Source organism: Prionailurus viverrinus, chromosome E2, assembly GCF_022837055.1.
Source record: "Prionailurus viverrinus isolate Anna chromosome E2, UM_Priviv_1.0, whole genome shotgun sequence".
NCBI classification, from domain to species: Eukaryota; Metazoa; Chordata; class Mammalia; order Carnivora; family Felidae; genus Prionailurus; species Prionailurus viverrinus.
In genome coordinates, this window is record NC_062575.1 from 18,226,510 (window position 1) to 18,249,920 (window position 23,411).

The 23,411-nt window shown below is 38.3% G+C and overlaps 1 protein-coding gene across 1 annotated transcript in view; it reads right to left on the reverse strand.

The window, feature by feature from the left end:
* Positions 1-23,411, reverse strand: part of SNTB2 (syntrophin beta 2) — a 108,579-nt gene that overhangs the window by 37,166 nt on the left and 48,002 nt on the right. The window contains exon 3 of the mRNA XM_047835933.1: positions 8,561-8,771. Coding sequence (XP_047691889.1) covers positions 8,561-8,771 — 211 coding nt within the window. The remainder of the gene's footprint in view (positions 1-8,560; positions 8,772-23,411) is intronic.

The following is a 23,411-nucleotide window of genomic DNA, read 5'->3' on the forward strand; positions in this document are numbered from 1 at the left end:
CTTTTTGACAGGTGATGTACTTCTGTTCTTTATTTTGTTATTAGGATAGAAAACAGAGAAGAAACTAAATAAACCATTCCAGTAATGCTGATTTAGTGTGTATGCTCTAATTTGAGTCTTTACACATTTTGAGAATGATCAGGAACAAAGCTGTGGAAACAAAGCTTTCTTTGGCTGTCTTGTCTTTTCTAATGAATACTCAAAAGCCTAAAAACTACTGGTCTTAAAGGTTAATACGTCCCCCATTTGGTGGACTTAAATAAAATTCTCTTTTAAGACTATAACCAACTTAAAAGTAAACTATCAGTCACATAAAAATCAGTATCAATGAAGAGACAGAAGTCCCTATGCAGAGAAGAGCTTATCGGTTATCAACTACCTGTATTATAGGTTTTCCCTGTTTTAAGCAAACCGAGTTTTTAACAATGTGAAATAACAAAACAGATAAATGAGAGACTATTTAAAGTTAAATTAATGATCCTTCCTAAATTTATCCCTGTAAAATGACTATCTTTTCTAAGTACAACTGGAACAACTTCATGTATACAAGATTTTCAATAAATATATCTCATGCCAAAAGAAATGCTTATCTATATTGAAAAGATTATATAATATAAAATTATTTTGACCATTTTCACACTCAAAGAATTAAACAATGTTCCAATTAGAAAAGTTTTGGCACTTGCTTAGTCCAACCTTTATCAGATACATAAACTCAATAACACTTCTGAGAAACGTATCCAGTCTTGCTTGAACACCCTATACTCTGATTTGGGTAACCCCCCAAAAAAGTAAAAATCAAGAGTATTTTAGAAATAGTACTTGGAATTAGTTCAGTGGTACGATTTTTCAAAGTGATTAAACTTTCTCACTTAGTATTATTTCCCAAACCTGAGCTTGTGTTCTTGGATAATATTTTATAGTTAGTGACTTCTCTGCTTTTCTTATACATATGTATAAACATACACAAAAAAATTACTGAGCATCTACAGTATACATAGCATTAGGCTAAGTTCTTTGGAAGCAGGAAAGATTTGGGGAAAAAATGTGCTCCTGTGTTCTAAGAGCTCAAAATTGATCGGAAGACTCACCACATAAATACGGCCCATAAAGTACATACTGTAATGAACTGGTGGCTTTATTTTTCTCCTTTCTACTAGTCTTTGTGTAGCATAAACTAAATTAATTTCACTTTGAAAGTCTGACAGCTCTCATGTATTGCTGGTGGGAATCTGATGGAAGGCAATTTGGCAACATTTATCAAAATTACAAATGCATATACCCTTTTTAAAACATTACATCCGCAAATTCCTTACTACTCTTCCCTTTAAGAGGTGGAAACTTTGGGTGTAGAGTGAACTTAGTAACTCGCTGCTAATGAAAAGAAAAAAAGCAGAAGAAACTAGGTCAAAAAATGGCACTGTGGCTTCTATCTTGTTCTTTCTCTCAGATCACTCACTCTGAGGAAAACTAGTAGCTATGTCTTAAGGACACTCAGGAGGCCCTGCACCAAGGCCTCCATGGCAGATAACTGAGGCCTTCTGCCAACAGCCACGTGAATGAATCATACTAGAAGCGGACCTGCCAACACCCCAGTCAAGCTGTCAGATGACTGCTCCCTCACTAACAGTTTGACTGCAATGTCACAAGGGATCCCAAGCCAAAATCACCCAGTTATACCACTCCCCTATTCCTGATTTTTAGAAACTATATGAAGTAAATATTTATTTTAAAGCCACTAAGTTTTGGAGTCATTTTTCATACAGTGATAGATAATTCACACACCCTGGGACCCAGCACTTCTGGAGATTTCTTCTCCAGGTATAGAAATATCCCCTAATTTCTAAGCTCTCAATATCCAAATACAGGAACTGTTGCATCAGTTACATTTTTGGATAAATCCCTTACTAACTAAAGTTTTACTACTCACTGTAAACTTAAGAACCAAATATATTCAGATAATACAGGTTCCCTTATTATCTGGTATATATGAACTTGGAAACCAAAGACCATGGATCGCATATGGAAGGATAAACTACAAGGTCATTCACAGTACCATCGTCTATAATGGCAAAAGATTGTAACAAAACTGGGAGGAGTGCTTGTTTAATTATGGCCACACAATAGAAAACTATACAGTTATGAGAAAGAATGCTCTCTCTGCATTGATACGGAAAGATTGCCATGATATATTAATGAAAAAAAAAAACAAGGTATAAAGTAGTATGCATAATATGTTGTCTTCTTTTATAGAAAAAAAGAATATGTGTTCATATTTGCTTTTATTTGCATAAAGACACTCTCAAGTGATTGTCTGGAAGGGAATGAAAGTGATTACCTCTCTAGGGGAAAAGGGTGGGAGTTGGCTAGATGGGGGACAGAAAGGAAAGTAAGACTTTTCACCTATTAACTTTTTATTCTGACCTTTGAACCATGTGAATGTATTACCTTTTAAAATCATGAACATTTCTAACATGGCTGAAAGCACAGCACAATTACTACTCAATTGAGTTTTTCAATCAGCATATAAAATTTTATTTATTTATTTATTTATTTATTTATTTATTTATTTATTTAAAATGTTTATTTATTTTTGAGAGATATTCAGACAGAATGAGAGTGGGGAAGGGGCAGAGAGAGAGGGAGACAGAGAATCTGAAGCAGGCTCCGGGCTGTCAGCACAGAGCCCGACGCGGGGCTCAAACCCACGAACTGTGAGATGATGACCTGAGCCGAAGTCGGACGCTCAACGACTGAGCCACCCAGGCGCCCCTCAGCATATAAAAATTTAGAAGCAATGAACTTATGTAACTCAACACCCAAAAAACAAATAACTCAATTAAAAAATGGAGAGAAGACATGAACAGACACTTCTCCAAAGAAGACATTCAGATCGCCAACAGACATAAAAAAGATGCTCAACATCACTCATTATCAGGAGAGTGCAAATCAAAACTACAATGAGATATCACCTCATACCTGTCAGAATGGCTAAAATAAAAAACACAAGAAACAACAAGTGTTGGCAAGGATGTGGGGGAGAAAGGAACCTTCATGCACTGTTGGTGGAAATGCAAACTGGTGAAGCCACTGTGGAAAAGTATGGAGGGTCTTAAAAAAATTAAAAATAGAACTACCCCACAATCCAGTAGGATTGTAATACTACTGGGTATTTACCCAAAGAATACAAAAATCCTAATTCAAAAAGATACACACACCCCTATGTTTACAGCAGCATTATTTACAATAGCCAATCTATGGAAGCAGCCCAAGTGTCCATTGACAGATAACTGATTAAAGAAGATGTGGTACAGGGGTGCCTGACTGGCTCAGTCAGTAAAGTGTACAACTCTTGATCTAGTGGTTTGAGCCCCACGCTGGGTGTAGAGATTACTTAAAAATAAAATCTTAAAAAAACAGATGTTGTGTGTATATATATATATATATATATATATATATATATATACACACACACACACATGTATACACATACATATATATACATATACATATGTGTACACACACACACACACACACGGAATATTATTCAGCCATAAAAACAATGAAATCATGCCATTTGCAATGACATGGATGGACCCTGAGTATATTACTATGCTAGGTGAAATAAGTCAGAAAAAGACAAATACCATAGGATTTCACTCATATGTGGAATTTAAAAAATAAAACAAATAAACAAAGGGGAAAAAAAAGAGAGAGACAAATCAAGAAACACTTTTTTTTTTGAGGATAAAAAGCGCATTTTATTTTTTTTTAAAGTTTTTATTTTAATTCCAGTTAGTTAACAAACAGTATTATGTTTCAGGTGTAATTCAAACAATTTCATACATGACCCCTGTGGTCATTACAACCAGTGCACTCGTTAATCCTCATTACTTATTTTACCCACCCCTCCCTCACTTTCCCTCCAGTAACCATCAGTTTGTTCTCTATAGTTAAGAGTCTGTTTCTTGATTTCTCTTAGTTTTTTTCCTTTGCTTGTTTATTTTGTTTCTTAAATTCCACATGAATGAAATTATATGGTGATTTGTCTTTCTCTAACTGGCTTATTTCACTTAGCCTTATACTCTCTAGCCCCATTCATGTCATTGTAAATGGTAAGGTTTCATTCTTTTTTATGGCTCAATAATATTCCACTGTATCTATATACCACATTTTCTTCAGACATTCATCTATTGATGGATGCTTGGGCTGCTTCCATACCTTGGCTACTGTCAATAATGCTGCTATAAACATAACAGTGCATGTATACTTTTGAATTAGTGTTTTTGTATTCTTTGGGTAAATACCCAGTAGTCTGATCATAAGGTAGTTCTATTTTTAACTTTATGAGGAACCTCCATACTGTTTTCCACAGTGGCTGCACCAGTTTGCATTCCTACCAACTGCACAAGTGGTCCCCTTTCTCTCCACACCCTTGCCAACACCTGTTGTTTCCTACGTTTTTTATTTTAGCCATTCTGACAGGTGTGGGTGTTATATCTCATTGTAGCTTTGATTTGCATTTCCCTGGTGTTGAGTGATGTTGACCATCTTTTCATGTGTCTGCTGTTGGTCTTTGGAGAAACGACCGATCATGTCTTCTCTCCATTTTTAAATTGGATTATTTGCTTTTTGGGTGTTGAGTTTTAGAAGTTCCTTTATATTTTGGATACTAACCCTTTATCAAATATGTCATTTGCAAATACCTTCTCCCATTTGGCTACTTTTTAGATTTGTTGATTGTTTACTCTGCTGTACGGAAGCTATTTTTTTTAACTTTATTTATTTATTTTGAGAGAGAGAGAGAGAGCATGCGAGCGAGCATGAACAGGGGAAGGGCAGAGAAAGAAGGAGAGAGGATCCCAAGCAGGCTCTATACTGTCAGCATGAAGCCCAATGTGGGGCTCAATCTCACCAACAGTGAGATCATGACCTAAGCTGAAATCAGCAGTCAGATACCTAACTGACTGAGCCACCCAGGTGCCCCAGTGCAGAAGCTTTTTATTTTGATATAGTCCCAAGAGTTTGTTTTTCTTTTTGCTTCCCTTGCTTCAGGAGACATATTTAGAAAGGTGTTGCTATGGTCAATGTCAGAGAAATTACTGCCTGTGCTCTCTTCTAGGACTTCTATGGTTTCATGTCTCACATTTAGGTCTTTAATCCATTTTGAATTTATTTTTGTGTATGGTGTAATAAAGTAGTCCAGTTTCATTTTTTTCATGTTGCTGTCCAGTTTTCCCAGCACCGTTTATTGAAAAGACATTCTCTTTCCCGCTGGACATTCTTTCTGCCTTTGGTGAAGATTAATTGGCCATATAATTGTGGGTTTATTTCTGATTTTTCACTTCTGTTCCATTGATCTATAGGTCTACTTTTGTCCCAGTACCATACTGTTTTGATGACTACAGCTTTGCATTATAACTTGAAGTCCGGAATTGTGATGCCTCCAGCTTTGCTTTTCTTTTTCAAGACTGTTTTGGCTATTTGGGGTCTTTTGCAGTTCCATACATATTTTAGTTTTCTTTGTTTGAGTTCTGTGAAAAATGATGTTGATATTTTGATAGGGATTACATTAAATGTGTAGACTGTCTTGGGTAGTATAGACATTTTAACAATATTTGTTCTTCCAATCCACAAGCATGGAACGTCTTTCCATATCTTGGTGTCATCTTCAATCTTTCATCAGTGTTTTAAAGTTTTCAGAGTACAGGTCCTTGACCTCTTTGGTTAGGTTTATTCCTAGGTATCTTATTACTTTGGGTGCAAGTATAAATGGGATTGTTTAGTGTATAGAAATACAATAGATTTCTATAACTTTTTTTTAATGTTTATTTTTTAATTTTATTTATTTTATTTTTTTTTTCAACGTTTATTTATTTATTTGGGACAGAGAGAGACAGAGCATGAACGGGGGAGGGGCAGAGAGAGAGGGAGACACAGAATCGGAAACAGGCTCCAGGCTCTGAGCCATCAGCCCAGAGCCTGACGCGGGGCTCGAACTCACGGACCGCGAGATCGTGACCTGGCTGAAGTCGGAGGCTTAACCGACTGCGCCACCCAGGCGCCCCTAATGTTTATTTTTGAGAGCAAGAGAGAGTGAGCGAGCATGAGCGGGCAGAGAGAGAGAGAGAAAGAGAGAGACAAAGAATCTGAAGCAGACTCCAGGCTCTGAGCTGCCCACACAGAGCTTGACGTGGGGCTGTGAGATAATGACCTGAGCCGAAGTTGGATGTCCAACCGACTGAGCCACCCAGGCTCCCCAAAATGCAACAGATTTCTGCACGTTGATTTTGTAGACCGCGATTTTACTGAATTCGCTTATTCTAGCAGTTTTTTGGTGGAGTCTTTTGTGTTTTCTACATAGAGTATCACGTCATCTGGAAACAGTGACAGTTTTATTTTTCCTTACCAATTTGGATGCCTTTATTTCTTTTTGTTGTCTTATGTCTATGGCTAGGACTTCCAGTACTATGTTGAATAAAAGTGGTGAGAGTGCACATCCTCATCTTGTTCCTGACCTCAGGGGGAAAGCTTTCAGTTTTTCCCCATTGAGTATGACGTTCAGTGTGGGTTTTTCATATACAGCCTTTATCATGTTGAGGTATGTTCCTTCTAAAACCACTTTGTTGAGGGCTTTTATCATGAATGGATGTTGTACCTGTCAAGCGCTTTTTCTGCATCTACTAAAATGATCGTATGGTTCTTATTCTTTCTCTTACTGATGTGATGTATCACATTGATTGATTTTCGGCAAATACTGAATCATCTTAAAACCCCAGAATAAATCCCACTTGACTGTGGGGAATAATTTTTTTTAATAATATTGTTGAATTTGGTTTGCTAGTATTTCATTAAGAAGTTTTGCATCTATGCTCATCAGGGATATTGGCCTGCAGTTCTCTTTTTTAATGGTGTCTTTATCTGGTTTTGGTATCAGGGTAATGCTGATCTCATAGAATGAATTTGGAAGTTTTCCTTCCTTTTCTCTTTTTTGGAATAATTTAAGAAGAGTAGGTATTAATTTTCCAAGAAACAGACTCTTAACTATAGAGAACAAACTGATGGTTATCAGAAAGGAGGTAGATGGAGGTATGGGTGAAATAGGTGATGGGGTTTAAAGGGTACACTTACCATGAAGAGCAGTGAGTAATGTATAGAATTGCTGAATCACCATATTGTACACCTGAAACTAATATAACACTGTATGTTAACTATACTGAAATTAAAATAAAAAACTTAAAAAAATTTTAGAAACAATGATAAACATAACTAAAATACTAAAACTTTCAAAGTCAAAAGTACTTATACCATGACTTTCATTAGTTTCTTCTCTTCTTAGTTATCCTAATTATACTTCCTCAAAATTATCACGGTGTTAATTCTGTGTTCTAATATATTATAAATTATTATCTGAAATGTTTATAAAATTTTAGAGTCATAAGAAAAACAGATTAGTAGAGTCCAAAGTTGGTCTCTATACAATCTCCTGGGAAGCTATCAAACAAGACTGCTAGGCCCCACCAAAGATCTATCAAATCAGAACCCTGTTGAGGTGGAAAGCCAGACCTCACAAACTGTAGTTAAAACAAAACAAAAACAAAAGAACAAAATATTCCTGGGCTGATATTGACATAATCCCTGCCCCCCTGGACACACATGAGGGATTTAGGATTCAAAGTGATGAAGAAACCTTTAAAAAGATCTAAAACCAGTGAAAGCCAGAACTACCACTTGAACACTCATCTTGGAACCCTTAGTCCAGTCTTCCTTTTTCAACAACTTTTGCCCCAGCTGACAGTGAAAGACTCAAAAGAAGAAGGATGTACTGTAACATCATGTATACTCAGAGTCTCCCTTTTGTCAAAATGGGATTTAATCTAACTTGGATTAAGTTTTTCCTTTCCCTTTACTCAATGTCCCCTTAGGTTTTGTTTCTCCTTTTTTCATTTTGCAGTTGTGGAAGACAACTGTACATTTGTGTCGAATGGCTTATAAGATAATTTGCATATTTTATGCTTTTCTCAGATCAGGGGAGTAAGCTTCCTGGCCCTGAAACTCTGATAGTAGACTAGAACAGGGGTTGTGAAACTAGGGCCTATGGGCCAAATGCAGCTGAGTACCTGTTTCTGTAAATAAAGTTTTATTGAAACAGAGCCACACCTCTCCATTTTCATACTGTCTACTACTGTTTTCTTGCTGCAACTGCAGAGTCAAGTAGTTGTGACATTGTCTGGCCCTTTGCAGAAAAATTTTGCTGATCCTACTCTAAAATCATGAAAATTACCCTCTGTCATTAAGGACAGAGATGGTAATAAGACTATCTTTTTAGTTATGTTGTAATGATGATTATCATGACAGTCAGTTCTTCTGGTGCAGGTGATAATTAGCAACAAATAACTAAATGATAGGGAGGAGAAACACAAGACCTACAAACAAAAGATCTGCAAGCTAGATATCCAGGACCTGACTGCATGATAAATATTACAGATATATGAAATGGGGGAAATACTTTGGCTCCGAATGGTGACCCAGGGCGACCCTGCCCTGCCTGTCAACCCACCTGTTCTGCCAGCCAGGCAATGTGCTTGACCTCCTTGCTGCCTCCTGCTGTACTGGTTGCACCAAGCATGGCATTGAGTTCAGCCAATACCTGTGGGAGGAGAGCCATTATGTTGGTGTGGATAGCTACGAACCAGGAGTGTGCCGTGGCTGTATCCTTGCAGCGTAGGATCAACGTGTTCCTGCTATCAGGAGAATGTAGTTCTATCAATCTGTGTGGAAAAAGAAAAAAAAAAACAAACAGTAAGCTAGATCAGAAGTCATCAAACCTGCCAGAGTGCAAAATACATAACTGGAAATCTATTTTAATTTTAAATCCCAGAATAAAGATACTTTCTCTTAATTCCTTAGGGCCCAATTCCAGAGAAAACTACATATGGAAAGATAATCATCAGAAAGACTAACTGCTGGGTCTGTTGTTTTAGTGTGTTAACGTAATGACCTAAAATGAAGGAATCTATTGTATGGCCTATAGTAAAACACCTCACTTTGCTTTAATTTCCATGTCAAAGAAATGGAAACCATGCTTGTTGAATGTCATAGGCACATTGTAAAGAAGGAATTGATATTTTTTTAAATATGTAGAAAATTCTGGTATAAGGTATTGCTTGGTAAATACATCTGACTGCCAAATAGTGAACTGAAATTTCCACCATGTGGAATAAAGAAAAGAGAAAATAACTGAAGAATATGAATCTTTATGAAAATCTGAAACTGTTTTTTAGTGTCTGGGTAACACTATATGATTAAATCAGCCACTGAGTCATAGTAGAAAACCAGTTAAGATATCTTCAACTCTACGACTATTACTTGTCAGTGCTCAACTGAGAACAGTCTATACTTCAAAAGTAACCTTTAGGAATTTGCTAAATTTTTTTACAAGTACATTGGTCAAATTTCTTAGAAAGCAACTTATTGAGTGCTTTCTTCTGTTTGGTCAAAGTTTTTGCCAAGATGAGTTTTAAAAGCCAAATAAACGTTGTGCTCTAATGGGGGAACATATGTACCTTTCAAAATGGGAAAAAGAAAAAGCTCTTAGGAGTGTTCTTCTTGGTGGGTTAGAAACTGACCAACTGCTACTGACCAAGGACAGATCTTTTTATTCTTTCATCTTTCTGAAGACAGTTTTTCCTGCCTTGAAGCACTGTCATGAGATCCTACACCACCTGTCAAAGATAAGCAGTTTACATGATACTAGCATTCCTGCCTTGAAGTTTGCGCCCCTCTCTTTTGCCACATTTCTAAACCCTTTATGATTACAAATATTTTAATTTGACATAGTTAATATGGCAAATATTCACTGTCAATTGGTCAGTCTGTCCTTTCTTAAGTAAACATTTATTGAGCACCTACTATATGTCAGTTAGTGTGAGACACTGACATTGGAGACACAGTGGTGAAAAAGAAAAAAAATAGTCTCTATCCTCGTTGGACTTATTGTCTAATGGGGAAGGTAGAAATTACAGGTTACAAAAAGTGCTCCTATAAAGGACTGTGATTACTATGAAGTTCTTGTTTAAAAGAGGCAAGATGGTAGGGGTGAAACAGGACTGCAGGGGAGGACTCTATACCTCTGAGGCACACTTACTGAGCTAGTGTCCTGCTTTGAAGCAGGTTTTATTTGTTTATTATTTTTTTTAATGTTTATTTATTTTTGAGAGAGAGAGAGAGACAGACAGAGTGTGAGCGGGAGAGGAGAGGAGAGGAGAGAGAGGGAGACACAGAATCTGAAGCAGGCTCCAGGCTCTGAGCTGTCAGCACAGAGCCCAACATGGGGCTCGAACTCACTGACCATGAGGTCATGACCCGAGCTGAAGTTGGGTGCTTAATCGCCTGAGCCACCCAGGTGCCCCTGAAGCAGGTTTTAAACACATCTACCTTATATTACCTATTCACCTATCTATTCACTTGCCCTCCCACTAGAGTTAGTCATCTAGTTATCAGTCTATCCATGTTTTATATGCCTTCAAAGTTCTAGGGCAATAGCCAAAAGACCAAGAAGTTCTAGAAAATAGCCACAACATAAAATCTGGGAACAATCAAAACTTCACTTAAGCCCATACTAGAAACTTCATACTCGTCAGAAAAAAAATCTTTAGATAGCAAGTCATAAGCTATTTGCTTTTCTTTTAGTTACAGTTTTAATGAATTTATTTATTTGATTTCCTATCCTATAACTACATACAGTGAGAAGTAGCTTGAGACCAAAATTTAGGGGGTTTGAGTAGTAGGTTAAGTCTGGATACTAATAGGTAAACAATGTGGAATCCTCAACATATCAAAACAATTAAAAAATAATTTTATGAGGTATCTGTACATCCATGTTTATAGCAGCATCATTCATATAGCCAAAAGGTAAAAACAACCCAAATGTCCACCGATGGGAAGGATAAACAAAATGTGGTATTATATAAACAATGGAATATTATGCAGCCTGAAAAAGGAAGGAACTTCTGACATAAGCTACCACATGGGTGAACCTTGAGGACATTGTGCTAAATGAAATATGCCAGCCACTACGGGAGAAACATTGTATGAGTGCACTTTATATGAAGTATCTATAGTAGTCAAACTCATAGAAACAAAAACTAGAATGGTAGTTGCTAGAAGAGGGGGGAATAGGAAGTTGTTGTCTAATTAATAGGTATAGAGTTTTAGTTTTGCAAGATGAAAAAGTTCTTGAGATTGTGGTACTATATATACACTTAAAATGGTTAAGAGGGGAGGAGTTTGGGAGGCTCAGTCAGTTAAGAGTCCAACTCTTGATTTCAGCTCAAGTCATGATCTCGTGGTTCTTGAGTTCGAGCCCCATGTACAGCTCCATGCTGACAGTGTGGAGCCTCCTTGGGATCCCCTCTCTCCCCTCTCTTTCTCTGCCCCTCCCCCACTCATATTCTTTCTCTCTCAAAAATAAATAAACTTCAAAAAAATGGTTAAGATGGTAAATTTTATGTTATGTGTATTTTCCCACAATTAAAAACTGTAAAATAAATTAATCAGAAATAATCTTATGGTAGCATGTAAGATGGATTACAGTAGAGAGAGAAATGGCCTGGGGAGATTTAACTGGACCCAAGAAAATCTACACAGAGCTCACCAGGAGGACAGACTCCTAGATAGGAGGAATTCATCCATCCTAAAAGGCAGCAAAAGTAGAAAGAGGAAGATAAACAAATACCTTAGTATTCATATTGACCTTTATCTAGTACTTCACGTTATTTTATCATATTTATTATTTATTATTTATTATTTTTGATGTTATTTTTCACGATATCAATTGTTGCTGTCATGGTATTTAAGGTATTTATTTATTTTTTATTAAAAAAATGTTTTTTTAATGTTTCTTCATTTTTGAGAGAGAGAGAGAGAGAGAGCACAAGCAGGGAGGGGCAGAGAGAGGAAGACACCGAATCTGAAGCAGGCTCCAGGCTCCCAGCTGTCAGCACAGAGCCCAACATGGGGCTTGAACTCACGAACCACGAGATCATGACATGAGCCGAAGTCGGACGCTCAACCGACTGACCCACCCAGGGACCCCTTCAAGATATTTATTGTCTAAAAAATGGATTATATTCTCTAGAAGAAAAATAGCTATACATCTGTTATGGGACGAAGATCTAAAACAGTACATTATACTCAATAGCAATAAACTATTACACTAAAAGGTAGAATAATTTCTATTTTACTTCTTTGGATGAGTTAATAATTGTATTATTCAGAGAAACTGCTCGTCTAATCATTAAAGTAGCCAAACTTATTTTAGAGTAAATTTACTTAATGACAAGTAGTTATCTATAAAATACAATCCTAGATTATTAATGTGTGAATATAAATGCAAAGCAAGCTGTTTTATATTTTCTTTATTACTTATACTAATCTTAAAAAAAAAAAAGTATTTCCAGTATTTCTAGAACTCCCTATATACCACAGCAATTGAGCAGCACACACATTTAGTCTATTCCTTCCTGAAATCCCACTAAATACAATTAAAGGGGATTTCTGAAAAACTTAACGGACTTTTTCTTTTAGCAGTAGTAGGTTTACATAAAAAAATGAATAAGAAGTATAGAGAACTCCCAAATACCCCTCTTTGCCTCTCCATAATATACCTTAATATTAACATCTTGCATTAGTAGGGTACGTTTGTTACAAATGATGAGTCAATTCTGATACAATATTCCTTCAAAAAAATTTTTTTAATGTTATTTATTTTTTGAGAAAGAGAGAGACAGAGAAACAAAGCACAAGAGGGGGAGGGGCAGAGAAAGAGGGAGATACAAAATCCGAAGCAGGCTCCAGGTTCTGAGCTGTCAGCACAGAGCCCGAGGAGGGACTTGACTTGAATTCACAGACCATGAGATCATGACCTAAACCAAAATCAGACATTCAACTGACTGGACCACCCAGGTGCCCCTAAGAATTGTTAGTTAGGCGCCCCTCAATACAGATACAATATTAGGAACTAAAATCCCAGTTCACTCCTTGTGTTGTATATTGTGAGTTTTGACAAATGTATGGCATATCTCTACCATTACTGATAGAGAATAATTTCACTCCTCTAAAAATCCCCTTTGCTCCACCTATTGATTCCTCCATCATTCAGGCCCTGGCCCTGACTTCCAGCAACCACTAATCATTTTACCATCTCCATGGAATCACACAGTATGTTGCTTTTTCAGACTGGCTTCTTTCACTTAGCAATATGCATTTAAGGTTTCACCATGTCTTTTTTGGCTTAAGGGCTTATTGTTTTTGTTTTATTGCTGAATAATATTTCAATGTCTGGATGTACCACAATTTTTTTTATCCATTCACTTACTGAAAGACTTCTTGGTTGCTTTCAAGTTTTGGCAATTATGAATAAAGTTTCTATAAACATCTGTGTGCAGGTCTTTGTGAGAACATAAGTTTTCAACTCCTTTGGGTAAATACCAAGGAGCACAACTGCTAGGTCATAGAGTAAGACTATGTTTAGCTTTGTACAAAACTGCCAACTGTCTTCCAAAGTCTCTGTACCATTTTTTATTCCTGCCAACAATGAATGAGTTCCCATTGCTCTACATTTCTCTCCAGCATTTGGTACTGGTCAGTGTTTCGGATTTTATGCGTATTGTGGTATCTCCTTGTTTTAATTTGCAATTCCCTGATCACATAGGAAGTTGAGCACCTTTCATATTCTTTAAAAAAATTTTTTTCATGTTTATTTATTTATTTTTTTTAATTTTTTTTTTCAACGTTTATTTATTTTTGGGACAGAGAGAGACAGAGCATGAACAGGGGAGGGGCAGAGAGAGAGGGAGACACAGAATCGGAAACAGGCTCCAGGCTCTGAGCCATCAGCCCAGAGCCTGACGCGGGGCTCGAACTCACGGACCGCGAGATCGTGACCTGGCTGAAGTCGGACACTTAACCGACTGCGCCACCCAGGCGCCCCCATGTTTATTTATTTTGAGAGAAAGAGACAGAGAGAGAGAGAGGGAGGGGCAGTGAGAGAGGGAGACACCGAATATGAAGCAGGCTCCAGTCTCTGAGCTGTCAGCACAGAGCCTGATGCAGGGCTTGAACCCATGAACTGTGAGATTGTGACCTGAGACAAAGTTGGATGCTCAACCAGCTGAGCCACCCAGGAGCCCCAGCACCTTTCATATTCTTATTTGCCATCTGCATTTTTTCTTTGTGAGGTGTCTGTTCAGATCTGTTGCCCATTTTTAATTGGGTTGGTTTCTTACTGTTGAGTTCTAAGAATTCTTTGAGGGGCACATGGGTGGCTCAGTCAGTTAGAGTCTGACTCTTGATTTTGGCTCAGGTCATGATCTCATGATTTGTGAGTTCAAGCCCCACGTCTGATGCGTGGAGCCTGCCTAGGATTCTCCCTCTCTCTCTCTCTGCCCTTCCCCTGCTTGTACATTCTCTCTCTCTCTCTCTCTCTCTCTCTCTCTCTCTCTCTCTCAAAATAAATAAAAAACATTAAAAAAAAGAATTATTTGTATATTTTGGATACCAGTCCTTTATCTGATACGTATTTCACAAAAGATTTTCTCCTAATCTGTGGCTTATCTTTTCATTCTCTTAACAGTGGGTGAAGATTAGTTTTATGTGTCACCTTAACTGGGCTAAAGGATGCCCAGATTTCTGGCAAAACATTATTTCTGGGTGTGTCTGTGAGGATTTTTCTGGAAGAAAGTAGCATTATCAATAGAAAATGGCCTTGGGTGCCTGGGTAACTCAGTGGGTTAAGTGTCCAATTTCAACTTATGTCATAATCTTGTGGTTCATGAGTTTGAGCCCTGCATCAGGCTGTCTGATGTCAGCACAGAGCCCACTTTGGAGCTTCTGTCCTTACGTTCCCTGTCCCTCCCCTGCTTGTGCTCTCTTAAAAAAAATAAGGGGTGACTGGGGGGTTCAGTTGGTTAAGCATCTGACTTTGGCTCAAGTCATGATCTCAGTTCATGGGTTTGAGCCCCACATCAGGCTCTGTACTGATGGCTTAAGAGCCTGGAACCTACTTCGGATTCTGTGTCTGCCTCTCTCTCTGTCCCTCCCCCACTCACGCCCTGTCTCTGTTTCTCAAAAAAAAAAATAAATAAATAAAATAAACATTAATAAATAAATAAATATTTTTTAAAAAAGAAAGAAAATGGCCCTTACTAACATGAGTAGGCATCATCCAATCCAGTCAGGGCATGAATAGAACAAAAATGTGGAAGAAGGGTGAATTTGCTTTCTGCTTGAATTGGGACATCCATCTTCTCCTGCTCTTGCACACTTGCACTCTGGGTTCTTGGGCCTTTGGACTCAGACTGAATTACACCAATGGCTTTCCTGGTTCTTCAGCTTGTAGACACCAGATCATAGGACTGGCCTTCATAGTGCACTAAGCCAATTCCTATAATCTATCTACCTCTCTATCCATCCAACCATCCATTCATCTAACCAACCACCCAACCATCCATCCATCTACCTATCCATCTATCCACCCATCATCTATCCTACTATTTCTGTTTTCCTGGAGACCCGATTACAAGTGTCTTTTTTCAGAGCAGAAGTTTTTAATTTTCATGCAGTTCAACTTATCAATTTTTTTTGTTTTCTGTATTGTGCTCTTGGTGCTGTATCTAAGAAGTCATCAGCAAACTTTAAAGGGGAGTGATTGATAGACTGATTGTAAGTAATCTCTACCCCCACTGTGGGGCTCGAACTCACGACCCCAAGATCAAGAGTCACATGCTCTACTGACTGAGCCAGCCAGGAGACTCTAAAGGGGACTTTTAAACAGCATAATCCTGGGGCACCTGGGTGGCTCAGTCAGTTGAGCATCCAACTCTTGGTTTCAGCTTAGGTCATGATCTCATATTTCATGGGTTCAAGCCCCATGTCAGGGTGTGCGCTGACTGTGTGGAGCCTACTTGGGATTCTCTCTGTCCTTCTCTCTGTCTCTGCCCCTCCCCTGCTTGTGTGCACTCTCTCTCTCTCTCTCTCTCTCTCTCTCTCTCTCAAAATAAATAAAGAGGAGCACCGGGGTGGCTCAGTCAGTTAAGCATCTGACTTTGGCTCAGGTCATAATCTCACGGTTCGTGGGTTCAAGCCCCACATCGGGCTCTGTGCTGACATCTCAGAGCCTGGAGCCTGCTTCAGATTCTGCGTCTCCCTCTCTCTCTGCCCCTTGTCCACTCACACTCCGTCTCTCTCTCTCTCTCTCTCTCTCTCTCTCTCTCAAAAATAAACATTAAAAAAAATTTTAATAGTAAATAAACAAACATTAAAAATGTTTTTAATAAATAAAAAGCATAATCCTGGGGTGCCTGAGTGGCTCAGTCAGTTATGCGTCTGACTCTTGGGTTTTGGCTCATGTCATGATCTCATGGTTTCGTGAGTTCAAGCCCTGCGTCAGGCTCTGTACTAGCAGTACGGAGCGTCCTTGGGATTCTCTCTCTCTCCCTCTCTGCCCCTCCCCTACTCATGCTGTCTCTGTCTCTCTCAAGTAAATAAATACACTTAAAAATAAAAATAAATAAAAATAAAGAGCATAATCCTACAAGAAAGAACAGGGAAGAGCAACTACAACAAAATTTTGGAGGCTGGCAAACAGAAAGAGGAGTGAAATGACTTAGCAGACTTAAGAAAAATGGGGAGAGTAAAATCCCAGCCAATCCATATTACAGAACACTGAAGAGGAGGAACAAATTAGAGGCACCAGTTACCTCTGGGAGTGGGAGTAAAACACACAACTAAAATGAAGAGGCTGGCTGAAAGTCTCTTCCAGCATTTCCCACACCCAGCAGCCAGTGACTGCCCCACCCTCAACCCAGCAAAAGATTCATATCCGCTCTCATCCCACTCAACTGGTAGAAGAGCCAGTGATGTCCCTAATTCAGTCCTTCTGTCAGGTCGGTTGTTCAGGGCCATTTATTTCCACCTGGCTGCTTTGACACTGTAACCAGCTTAACATCCTTTAAACACATGCTAAAAAGTTTGGTCGCAAAACCATGACGAGAAATTTCACTCCTCCTACTGACCTACTTAGTACTAAAGATAGGAATCTGTTCATCCTTCTCTAGGCACAAAATGTTCACCTTCTGAAAAAGCCTTTACACTTCATACTGTTTCTGGGACAGTCTCTCAGACTCCTTCGACACAGTCTAAACTCTAAAAATCCTGATGCCAAAGATCCTAGTTATTAATAACTGGAAGAATGGAAAATAAATCTGTTATAAAATAAAACTAAACCTGATTAAACAGGATAAGATACTAGGCCCACTAGGCTGGAAAAAGATGAAAACAGACAGTACATTAGTTTATAAGGCAGGAGCACCAATTTTTCATGAAAAGAGAAATCTAAGTGGGGTTTTTTTTTTTTTGTATTTTTTTAAATGTTTATTTATTTTGGAGAGAGAGAGAGAGAGAGAGAGAGAGAGAGCGAGCAGGGGAGGGGAGTGGCAGAGAGAAAGGGAGACACAGAATCTGAAGCAGGCTCCAGGCTCTGAGCTGTGAGCAGAGAGCCCAATGTGGGGCTCAAACCCACAAACCGCAAGTTCATGACCTGAGCCAAAGTCAGACACTCAACTGACTGAGCCACCCAGGTGTCCCTGAAACCTAAGTGTTTCTTAAGAACAGATTGTGAAATAGAAAATTAACTTACAAGAAACTGAAAAGAGACTCCAAAACAGGACTGAGGATTCTAGGATGCAGAAGACTTTGTCTTTGGAAAAGGAGCCCCAGAACTGATAAAGGAGACAAAGTATTTCAGAAAGTCTACTACTGTTTTAAAAGAAAAACTCGAGGGGCGCCTGGGTGGTGCAGTCGGTTAAGTGTCCGACTTCAGCCAGGTCACGATCTCGCAGTCCGTGAGTTTGAGCCCCGCGGGCTCTGGGCTCTGGGCTGATGGCTCAGAGCCTGGAGCCTGTTTCCGATTCTGTGTCTCCCTCTCTCTCTGCCCCTCCCCCGTTCATGCTCTGTCTCTCTCTGTCCCAAAAATAAATAAACGTTGGAAAAAAACAAATTTAAAAAAAAAAAAAAGAAAAGAAAAACTCGAATGAAAACTCTGCTAATAAAAATTTGAAGGCAGTCTGCCAGTAATTGTTCAGCCTGCAGGAGAGAGGAGGAGACAGCTACAGTGTGAAAAGTTTTGGCTTCTAATCAAACCACTGAGGATTTCCTGAGAAATGCAAGTACATTTCGATCAGATGAATCAAATCAATGTTTAGGTACACCGGAACATAGGATTCTGTAAGTCTAGCCTGCCTATTTCTTCTTTTAGTAAAGTCTTGGAGATAACATATTTTATTCAGTAACAATCATATTGTTTTATAGGTCATAAAGCCAAAATTTAGCTTTTACATGGAAAATAGCCAATGTGAAGATGACCAAGACTTTGTGAAACAACTCAAGGTTAAAGATTTATATTTCTGAAAAGTAGCATTTAAAAAAAATGTTTATTTTATTTTATTTTTCAGAGAGAAAGAGCAAGCGCAAGTGGGGGAGGGGCAGAAAAGAGGAAGACCGAGAATCCCAAGCAGGCTCCACACTGCCAGCACAGAGCCCCACACGGGGCTTGAACTCAAGAACTGTGACCTGAGCCAAAACCCAGAGTTGGACGCTCAACTGATTGAGCCACCCAGGTTCCCTGAAGAGCAGCATTTGAGAACATCTTGTCCGTGCTGAACTCCGTACTGCCCACAATGCCGTTTGTGAAAGAATGGGCTCGTGTTCTCTCTCTGGACTTTATCATTATTTATTTAGCTTTCACTTCCCAAAATGAACTGCCTAAAACTATCAGAAGCATCTAGTGAGGTCTTGAGAACAAACTTCCTCCTCCTTATTTACTCATTCTGATGATCAGCACTTTTTTCAGGTCTAGATGTTGAAACTAAATCAAGGTAGTAAAACAGAAAAAAAGGATGTTTCCCCTCTCATGTCAAATAAACTTTATGCCGAAATGAAAGATGATCCAAAAAGAGATTCCACTACATACCACCAGAACAGTTAATATTAAAAAGACTGACTCCACCAATGTTGGTGAGGATGTGGAACAACAAAACCTCTCATATACTGCTGGTGTATTTAATTTGTTAATACAGTATTAATTTATTGATAATAGTATTCATTTAAATGGCACAATCACTTTGGGAAAAAAGTCTAGCAGTTCTTAGAAAACTAAACCTGTTTCTTTTAAAGATTTTATTTTTAATAATCTCTACACCCAGTGTGACACTTGAACCTATAACCCCAAGACCAAGAGTCGTATGCTCTACCATCTGAGCTAGCCAGGCACCCCCAAAACTAAACTCTTAGACCCTGCAATTCCACACCTAGGAATTTACTCAAGAAAAATGAAAATATACGTCTATAAAGGGGTGTACAAAAATATTCACAGTAACTATTAATATTAATTAACATTAACTCTGAACTGGAGTTAACTGCTAAACTCTAACTTTATTAACATTAACTCCCATCAATGGGAAAATAGACAACGAAACTGTGATATATTCATATAACACCATATCATTCAGCAATAAAGGATAAAAAATTTTTGATATATGCAACACGATAAATGAATCTCAAAAACTTTAGGCTGAGTAAAATAATTCTACCACAAGAGTACATATAATTACATTTATACAAAGTTTTAGAATAGTTAAAACTGATCTATACTAGAAAGTCAGAACAGTGGTAACCTTCAAAGGTAGGAGAAAGAATTGACTGAGAAGGGGCACAAGAAGACTTTCCAGGGTGATGGCGATGTTCTTTATCCTGATATGCTTGGGTTACAAAACTATATCCACTTGTCAAAGTTTATGACTTGTGCCTTTTATTATATGTAAATATTTCCTCAAAAGGAAAAAAAAAACTACAATGAATCACCCAACTACTTATTTATATTCATGCTTCAGTATTTAGGAGGGAAATATATTATCTGCAATTCACTTTGAAGTGTATCCAAAAAAAAGTAAGAGGGAGTAATAGATGGATAGATGGGTCAATCTGTGCTAAAGCAAGTATAGTAAAATGTTCATGGAGAATCTAGGTGGTGGGAAAATGAATGTTGACTATAGAATTCTTCTGACCTTGCTACATGCTGGAAGATTTTCCACAATAAAATGTTAGTAAAAAAAAAAAAAAAAAAAAAAAAAAAAAAAAAAGATGGGAAACCACATTCCTACCAAGGGTTTAAAAACCATATTAAGTATTTTCCACATTAGGAACATTCAGGCCTATTTCTTGCTCTGAGTTTTACAAGAGACTGTGTTGAAGATTAAAGTTTTCAAACAGAAATATGGTCAGTTATATAAAACTGCAACTTGATAAATGTTTTGCTCACAGATGTCCTAACGAGACCTGTTTTTACTGTTACCACAATGGACTATTTTTTAACATGCCTTTAAATGTTGCAGCTATGTTACTTGTCATGACATTTTCCTGTGACAGAGCTAAGATAAACTTAAGGATCAAAGGGCTTCAAGTGATTTTATAGATATTATCTTATTTATCCTTGAAGTAGTTCTAAAAGACTCTAGTTGAGCAAGCGTTATTATGTCAATTTTACAGACAGAGAAAACAAGACAGGGGAATTAAGGGATGTATTTAAGGTCCTAAGGACATGGCCCCTATAATAATAGTATACTGAAAGCTTACTATGTCAATTTTACAATCATTCTCTTATTTAATCTGCACATAAGCTTTCATTTTATATAGGAGGAAACCAAGGTTTACAGAAAACAAATAGCTTGGCTAAAGTTACAAAGCCCATCATCCTAACTTCTATCTAATTAGTTAATGGGTTCTGAACACTTAGCAGTTCTGACTGCTAAGACATACAAGATAGATGTTCACATTCTTGTGGACATAACTGAAGTTATGCATAATCTTGCCAGGTACTTGTAATTCTACTTCTTCTCTTTTTGTCTAGACAGCACACACTGAAATGCAAGTAAGAGTGATATAGAAATAACTTTGAATCTCTTCCAATTTATATTTTATAAAAAGCAAACTATCTACAAATTTTAGTATTTCAAGTAATATGAAAAACAAATTACTTTGCAGCATTAAGACTGAGAATCTGCAATCGCCTGAATCTTTTAAGACCTTTCCTTGTATTTTATAACACGGTTCAGAAGACTGACACATTTTACTGAAGAGCAAGGTGTAATACAATTCTTGTATCCCAAACTGCCCTCTCCAATTGGTTCTGAAGGCCTATTTCAAACTTGATCATGCACCCAATGTCTTTAGCATTTACCATTTATGCTACAGAGAATGTAGCCCCAAGTTTTAATGAGCTCTAAAAGATGTCTAGGTAGGGGTGCCTGGGTGGCGCAGTCGGTTAAGCGTCCGACTTCAGCCAGGTCATGATCTCGCGGTCCGTGAGTTCGAGCCCCGCGTCAGGCTCTGGGCTGATGGCTCAGAGCCTGGAGCCTGTTTCCGATTCTGTGTCTCCCTCTCTCTCTGCCCCTCCCCCGTTCATGCTCTGTCTCTCTCTGTCCCAAAAAAAAATAAATAAACATTGAAAAAAAAATTTAAAAAAAAAAGATGTCTAGGTAGAAGATAAAGTAGCACAACCTTCAATAATACAGCCAAGTCACATCACCTTCCTCCTTCTTTTTCTCCCCACTCCCGACACCACAGAGTTCTACAGAAACTTTATAATACTTTATTTTTTTCTCTAATATCCAGCTATATCAGCAGCACTAAGGGTGCTATAGACTGAATGCTTGTGCCCCCCACATTCATATGTTAATACCGTAACCCTCAATGTGATAATATTAGGACTTGGGGCCTTTGGGAGGTGATAAGTTCATGACAGCAGAGACTTCACGAATGGGATAAGTGTTCTTATAAGAGAGAACCCAGAGAGCTCTCTAGACTCTTCCGCCGTGTGAGGACATAGCAGGAAGATAGCCACCTATGAATCAGGAAGCTGGCCCTCACCAGACACTGAATCTGCCAGCGCCTTATCTTAGATTCCTATCCTGTCCCAGAAATGTGAAAAATAAATTTCTGTTGTTTATAAGCCATTCAGTCTATGGTATTTTGTTACAGCAGCCAAAACAGACTAAGACAACAAATGTCTATTCTCATTCTCAGAAACGATTTACAATGAAGAGACTTAGCCTGAAAACTTTGGTCAGCCTGACAACCAGTTGATAAATTTAGTTGCTGTTCGCTCTTTATCACAATGTTTCTCTATTCTAGTTCCTTCTTTGTGGTCCCTACTAATTTTTTTAGGTCCATGATTAACCAAAGGCTCTATATAAGTATATCTCATTTGAAGAAAAAAATTAATTTTGGCTTAAGAGGCAGAAGTGATTCTTTACAAATTAAATTCTTACTTTATGAAAAAAATAGAGCATTTCAGTAGAGACTAACGTTTACTGTATTTAGATATGATTTAACATGCACACAATCTTTCAAAAATAAACCTATATGTAACTCGAAACAATTTCTATAATATCTTGAACTTTTAAGAGAAAGCAAACTGAGCCTGGGTGGCTCAGTCGGTTAAGCAGCTGCCTTCGGCTCAGGTCATGATTTCACAGTTTGTGGGTTCAAGCTCCCCATCAGGCCTCTCTGCGGTCTGTGCAGAGTCTGCTTAGGATCCTCTGTCCCCCTTTCTCTCTGTCCCTCCCCCCCTTGTTCTCTCTCTCTTTCTCTTAAAAATAAATAAATTTAAAAAAAAGAAAAAAGAAATTATCCAATCCAGAGGTGCCTGGGTGGCTCAGTCTGTTAAGCGTCCAACCTCAGCTCAGGTCATGATCTCACAGTTTGTGAGTTCGAGCCCCATATGGGGTTCTCTGCCATCAGTGTGGAACAGAGCTTGCTTCAGATCCTCTGTCCACCCCCCCCCCCCCACCACTCCTCTGCTCTCTCTCTCTCTCTCAAAAAATAAATAAATTAACATTGATACTGAATCAGTAATTACATTGGTTGCTTTAAAATTAGATTGGGGGCACTGACTGGCTTGGGCAGTGAAGCATGTAACTCTTGGTCTTGGGGCTGTGTGAGCCCCACATTTGGTGTGGAGATTACCTGAAAATAAAATCTTAAAAAAAATTATTCAATCCAGCTCTCTCTTTTTACAAATAAGGAAACTCAAGGGGCGCCTGGGTGGCTCAGTCAGTTGGGTATCCAACTTCAGCTCACATCATGATCTCACAGTTCAGTTCATGAGTTCGAGCCCCACATCAGGCTCTGTGCTATCAACACAGAGCCAGCTCTGCATCCTCTGTCTCCCTCTCTCTCTGTCCCTCCCTCAATTGCACTCTCTCTCTCTCAAAAATAAATAAACTTTAAAAAAATAATATGGAAACTGAAGAGACATTAACTTGCCAGGGTGACATTGCTAGTTGATGCAGCCA